This window comes from Fukomys damarensis, unplaced genomic scaffold (genome assembly GCF_012274545.1).
Source record: "Fukomys damarensis isolate Sample0158 unplaced genomic scaffold, DMR_v1.0_HiC HiC_scaffold_11, whole genome shotgun sequence".
NCBI classification, from domain to species: Eukaryota; Metazoa; Chordata; class Mammalia; order Rodentia; family Bathyergidae; genus Fukomys; species Fukomys damarensis.
Genome location: NW_022900923.1, coordinates 43,862,321 through 43,868,860, shown reverse-complemented (window position 1 = coordinate 43,868,860; position 6,540 = coordinate 43,862,321). Strand labels below are relative to the sequence as shown.

Below are 6,540 nucleotides of genomic sequence, written 5' to 3'. Positions count from 1 at the left end.
CTTATGTCTGCCTTCGTGATGTCTAAGATAGCATCGTAAAATGATTATGTGCAAAGAAAACAGCTCCTCGTAGAAGGTACACAGGTCAAATGCCCTGGGGTCATTCTTGATTTCCATCCTTTTCAACCCAAGGACTCCCACCAGGTCATGCGCCACGCCTGGCCCAAACCACCACCATCTCCAGGACCCGAGCTGGTCTTCCCAGGTCCGGCAGTCTCTTCACGTCACAACCAGAGTGGAAACGCGAGTCCGGACCGCATCACTCACCTCACACCACACACAAGCCCACCCGCACTCCACCAGCCTGGTGTCCGCACGAGCCACTCTGCCTGCTTGCTGTTCTCCAGCTTTCCGGAGCGTGTTCCAGTCTGCGGCCTGCGCCTGCCCCACGCCTGCCCGACAGCCGCCCTCCCGGCTTCCCCGTGGCTTTCCTGAGTGGGGTCTCCATGGCACATTTGAACCCTCCCTGCTTATTCCTGGTACGCGATTCCACTGCTGCTCACCCTGCAGCTTATGAGGTGTTTCTTTACTGTTTCTGTGTTTTCAGTCACCATGTCATCCCTGTGAGGCAGGGACTTCTCACTGCTGAAACGGCACTTAGAGCAGAGCCTGCAGCTTGGCAGATGCCCCAACAGGTGCTTGCGAGTGCACAGAAGCGTTCTCTGCAGCAGACCTGTGTCACTGTCCCCATTCAGTGCGTCCGTCTGCTGCTGGGTGAGATTCCCATGTCCAGCCAGGAGAGGGGATCTGGGAAGAGCGAGCTTGACTTCACAGCACTCCGAAATGTCAGACTTCCGCGGGGAAGGAGACGGGGCAAAGCCCTACTTGCTCTGTGGCTGACTTTGGACTGTGGCGTGAGAACCTGTCTGTCTTTCCCTATTCGGTTACACGAGGAGAGAACAGGAGCTCTCAGCCTTAGGTCGGGAGTTTCCTTCTGAGACTCAGCCAGAGTGCTTGGGCTGTAGCCAGGCGGTAGAAGGCTGGCCTAGCAGGTGTGAGGGCCCGGGGTCTACCCCCAGTTCTGCAAAAACCAAACCGAACGAGAACACCTGTCAGCCAGGTGAACCTTGAGCGAGACCCCTCCAGGGAACACGCAGCCTCACGTTCCAGGGGCTGCTGTCCTTCACAACACGTAATACGCCTCAGATGCTTAAATACTTTATTTTAGGAAAGGTACTCTTTGATTCAGTCTTTTCTGTATTAACAAATTAATTATGATCAGCTTAGATATACCATTGATTCTTTTCTCTAAATCTGTATAAAAGGTGTTTTCTTGAAAAAGCACAAGAAAAATACAACTGGCTTTCTCTTTGGCCAGGCCAGTCACTACCATTAGATTGCACTTTAGATCTGATGAGCATCTAATACTTTTTAAAGTATTTATAGACATAGTTAAAACTATACCCCGAGATCACCAACCAGCTTTCCTAAGAAGGTGGATCTGTTTTACTTACAATAAATATGTACCAGACCTATGAACAATTTCTAAACTGCTTCTGAGGAGGTTTTAAAAATAAAAGTTGCTAAAATTTATTAATTTCTAGGTCAAACAGATAGCAAGTGGTTTATACAAATTCACTTAATTCAGAATTCCCATGAGGTAGGGTACTTGTAGTAATGTTACTTTACTCGTTAAAAAAAAAAAAAAAAAAAAAAAAAAAAAAAAAAAAAAAAAAAAAAAAAAAAAAAAAAAAAAAAAAAAAAAAAAAAAAAAAAAAAAAAAATGAGGTTGGAAGTGTCTCACAGATCTGCCCAGGGCCAGGCAGCTTGAAGGTCAGGCCAGCGCCAACTGGGTTTCTCTCTGCAGCCAGGTTTCCATCCCTGTGGTCTGGCAGTGGTGCTCAGAACTGGCTAACAACACAGATCCAAGAAGAACCTTTGGATATCAGATGCTGTTGATACGAACCACAGCCCAGGGACAGGTACTGAAACCATGTCCTGCTTACGTTCCAAAGCATACTCTTACATTTGTGATGGCTTCTGGCCTCCACGAGTCACAGAACAGTCACTTCCCTGCCTCCTGAAGCCTCAGTCCTCCTCCAGCCCTGTCCAAGCCATTAGTCTGCCCCCTCTGAACTACGACCCTCCGCTGCACAGGAGGCGGAAGTCCCAGGCAGGACACTGCTTTCAGTACACAGTGCAGCTTGAATAGTTTGGTAGCCCCAGCTTTTTGTTAAAAGACCCTGACACGATAAAAAAATTTTTCCTCTACAAAAGATGTAAAAAAAAATTTTTTTTTTTTTTTTGGTAGTGGGGATTGAACTCGGGACCTTGCACTTGCAAGGCAGGCAAGTGGAACCCCTGAGCTATATCCCTGGCCCAAAAGTTGTAAAATTTAAAATAGATAGTTTTGAAAATTCTTGGTACTTTTTATACCTTTTATATGCTGGTTGATGTCAGTAACGGAAATAGAACAGCCATCCCATTCTCCTAGGTGATTTCTGGAACAGTCAGCATTGATGGACATTTAAGAACTGGCCTCCGTGGGGACAAAAGCCATGATCTGTAGCTTTTGCCAGTGTCTGTGGTGTAAATATCCCCACCGTGGTGGGTCTCAATGCTACCTGCTGGGAAGAGAGGCCCAGCAGCACTCCGTGATGTGACAGCTCCACTGCCCAGGTTCCTCAGCCGTAACTCCAGGGGCATCACTGGAGTGAGATTATGAGGTGGTAAGTTTTGAATATTTCATATAATTTAAGTAGTTAATTTAATTTTAATCACGGCTTCGTTTGACAACCAGCTCTCAAAACGAAGGTTTTCCAGTCAGCTTCCCTAAGCTGGCACGAGCTAGCTGGGCACACCGTAGCTGAACTGGTGTCCCTGCGAGCACAATTGGGCCTCTCTCTTTGATGTCCTACAATACAGGTGACTGTTGGCCTCTGCAGTGGGCAAGGAGGGACTCTGGACTCTTAGTAAAGCACATACATTTTTGAACATGCCAGGGCGTAACTTGGGGTTTGTTTTGATTGATTTAAAATATATCTACATAAAGCAATGATCGTTAAGCTTTGCAATTTCAACCTATTTTTTTAAAACTTCAACTAAGAGTGATCTCAAACCCAGGATGTGGTCCATGCACAGCTGCCTTCTGCCCTCCAGGCTTGGTGTCCTGGACAGCTCGTACCAGAGCCAAACCAGGGGAGCCGAAGGCATTTGGAATCAGCGGGCAGGCTTCTAATGATTTGCCAGGGGAAGACCCAGGTACCCAGACGGAATTCAGCATCTTCCACCCAGCCGCATAGGAATGGAGGAGATTCCAGCGCCGGCAGTGAGAGAGGCCTGCCCCGGGCCTCGGCTTCCTGTGGCGCTTTAGTTGCCTTGGGGCCCGGGGCTGGAGTCCTCGCTCGCCTCTCAGCCGTTTTCACCTCTGGTAGCACTCAGAGCTCTCCATCCCGAGCGGTTTGTCTTGGGTAGGAACTGTGAAAGAGAAGTCGTGTGAAGCAGGCAGTGTACCTCGGAAGCCTGCAGCGGCGGTGCACAGACCTGGCGCCGTTTGCTTCCCCACTGTCCCTGGCCGGTTAGAAGTCCCGAGAGGTCAGGACTGCTGTGGCTGGGGGGCAGTTCACAGACTCGTGTCTAGGGTTGAGGACTTTGCATTTGTCTTCGCCTTCCGTGACAAAGGAACACAGATTTGATATTCAGCCAATATTAAGTGGGCCGAACATGTCAGCTCTGAGCTCACTCTTAGGCTGGACAGTGACTGGTACCCACCGTTCAGAAGCAGGGCTGTTTCAGGCTGCCCTGCACTTCTGGCCTTGTACTGAGTGATCAGAGGTGGCCAGAGAGAGGGAGGACTGTGGGAGCCTGTCCCTTCAGCCTGCAATTACTGTGCTGCTTATGGAGGGGAGAGGCTGGGCCCAGGCACTGAGAGCCCAGGGAGGGGCGCGGGGAGGGTGCAGGGTTCTGAACATAGCGGCTCCCCTGTGTGGTCTGCAGGAGGGAGGCTCCTCTTGGGAGGTACATCGGCCCCAAAGAAGCTTTGCTTTGTCATTTGGCCCAAAGAACTTCTTCCTGAAGAAGAGACTTGGTTGGGCCAGAGTCGGAATCCCCAGTAGCAAGGAGGTGACCAATTAGGCCACTGGGCAGAGCTCCGGCAGGGAGGCAGGCTGTGTGTCGGCCCTGGACAAGGCAGCGACCTGCAGGAAGCCAAGTTCACATCCGTGCATCTCTGCTGATGGAGGAAGCACCAGCCAGCCTGTCCCGCTCCCGCTGGCCCTAGGAGCCCAGCAAGGACAATCACAGGGAAGGCAGGAAGAGGGGAAAGGAAACTGGAGAAAAATAAACATTTCTTTGCATTTTACTTGGAAGCTAACGGCACTTCTGCTCACTGACGTCACAGCCTCTCCCCTCCCACCCTGCTCTGTTTTCCTCCTCCTGCATGGAAACAGATTCTTTCCCTACCTGAGGGGGGTCCAGGGTGCATCCTGTGGGAAAACAGGAGCAGGACATAGAAGGTGAAGGCCAGGCAGCCAAAGATCACACCACACACCAGGAAACTGTAGCTGCCCTGGGCCTGGAATATCTGCCAGGGGGAAAAGAGATATCGGTCATCAGAGCTGGTCACAGAAGGGGCCTGGGGAAGCTTCAAGCCGGTGGACAGGAACGGGGCGGAGGGCAGTCTCAGCCTCTTCGAGGTTACAGCCGGTGGAGACAGCTCTGTTTGGGGGCTTTCTGAAAATCTCCACATCACCGTCCAAACGCCAGTCACACAAGATGCTTCCATACCCACGGGCCTGACTTGGGCTTGGCAGAGAGTCTGTATCTTTTTTAGTTACACAAACTGAACACTAGTCAGGGGCCCCGGAACTAACACAGGCCAGCCCATCACCTAAGGGTCAGAGCAGCAGGGCTGCTTCATCTGTGGCGTTCCACTGCTTCCCCGCACTAGATTAGCATCCGAGCCAACCCCGGACCTTGTGCCATCTCAGTACAGAGGCATCCACAGTCGCGGGCTTGCCCATCCACACAGCGGCCAAAAGGAAAGAATCGCCGAGGTACGAGGGGACTTTGGAGACTGAGCACCCGGATTTGATGTCACTGCTGCCGGTTATGAGAAGTTCGATAAACCTAGGGCAGGTCGCTGGACTGATCTGGGTTTCAGTTCTCCTGTTGTAGAGTGGAGAACAGCATCTACATTGGTCACGGAAAAGCAGATGTTAAGCTGTGTGGTGGCGCCCGCCTGCAGTCCCAGCCTTCCGCGAGGCTGAGGCAGGACTGTGAGTTCAAGCCGGGCCGGGCCAGCTTAGCAACATAACAAGGCACAGTCTCAAAATACAAAAAGGCTGGGGATGGAGCTCAGTGGGAATGCCTTGAATGTAAGCTCCAGCGCTGTTCTGTTTGTTTTGTTTTGTCTTATAAAACATGCTTTTATGTTTTTCCTGGTGAACAAAGGGAACACAGGCGTGCTGGGGCAGAGGTGGGAGGGCAGCAGCTGGGAAGGAGGCAGGGTCCTCTTCAGCCCGCCTGGGGCCGGGAGCGTGGTCAGGAGAGGGACGGAAAAGGAACCGGACTGCAGCTCACAGCCCCGGCCCTGAGAGCGAGCAGATCCCATGGGTCCCCTCTGGCCCCACTCCCAGACGCAGCCTGTTTGCTCTGGACTTGTCCACACGTCTGCTCACGTCTCCACGTCCCACATTCGGAGGCCTCGCTTTCCAGTCGGGCTCCGCAGGCCTAGGAAGCCCACAGCCCAGCCTGGGAAGGCTGCGGCTACATCTTCTCGCCTGCTGGGAGCGGAGCGCCCCACCATCCCCACCAGAGGGTCCCACATACCAGGCCGACCAGCATCTGCAGGGCCATCTCGCCAATGCCTGCCCCCGTCACCAGCACCGTGGTCGCACAGCCTAACAAAACAAGAAGGGTTAGGCTGGGGAAAGCCGGTGCGGACCCCAGGCACTGTCCCAGTCCCGGGGAAGCTCTGAAACATGGCACGGCTGAAAGGACCACTGGACCCTTCAGACTTGGGCTTGCTTTGGGAATGCCCGCTCCGCAGCCCTGTCAGCCCTTCCCTCATCTCTGCAATCCATTTCCTCTCCTCTCGGAGCCTACTGAGCTTCTGCAGTGGGGCACCAAGGAAGGGGTGCACCTCTCCAGGGTGACCAGAGGGCCTTCCCGGGAGAACGGGGAGGGTGGAGAGGCCACTGAGAAGGGCCCAGTAAGGCATGGGGCTGGGGCGCTGGCTCTGGGGAGCAGCAGGGAGGGAGGAGGCTGGGAAGAAGGGGTTCGGTAGGGAGACAGGAGGTTGGTTGGCTGCAGGTGCCTGCGTCCCATGCCTGCCGCAGTGTGGGGGCGGCTTGGGAGGGGGCCTCTGCCCTGGCTGCACATGAGATCCGCCCAGCAGCAGAAGCCCAGTCCGCGATCTTGGTACAAGTGTTCAAGCCGACTGCAAGGCTTTTTTGTTGTTGTTTTTTTCTTTTTGTTTTTTTAAGACAGGGTCTCACTATGTAGTTGAGACTGACCTGGAACTCACTATGTAACCCAGGCTGGTCTCGAACTCACAGCGATCCTCCTGCCTCAGCCTCCTGAGTGCTGGGATTACAGGCG

The 6,540-nt window shown here is 53.0% G+C and overlaps 1 protein-coding gene across 1 annotated transcript in view; it reads right to left on the bottom strand.

The window, feature by feature from the left end:
• Positions 1-2,519: 2,519 nt before the first annotated feature.
• The window catches only part of Mfsd4a (major facilitator superfamily domain containing 4A), a 25,356-nt gene continuing 21,335 nt past the window's right edge, over positions 2,520-6,540 (bottom strand). Inside the window, exons 9-11 of the mRNA XM_010613066.1 lie at positions 5,770-5,840; positions 4,402-4,522; positions 2,520-3,417 (exon numbers count right to left, since the gene is read on the bottom strand). Of these exons, the coding sequence (XP_010611368.1) occupies positions 3,362-3,417; positions 4,402-4,522; positions 5,770-5,840 (248 nt within the window). The 3' untranslated portion in view covers positions 2,520-3,361. The remainder of the gene's footprint in view (positions 3,418-4,401; positions 4,523-5,769; positions 5,841-6,540) is intronic.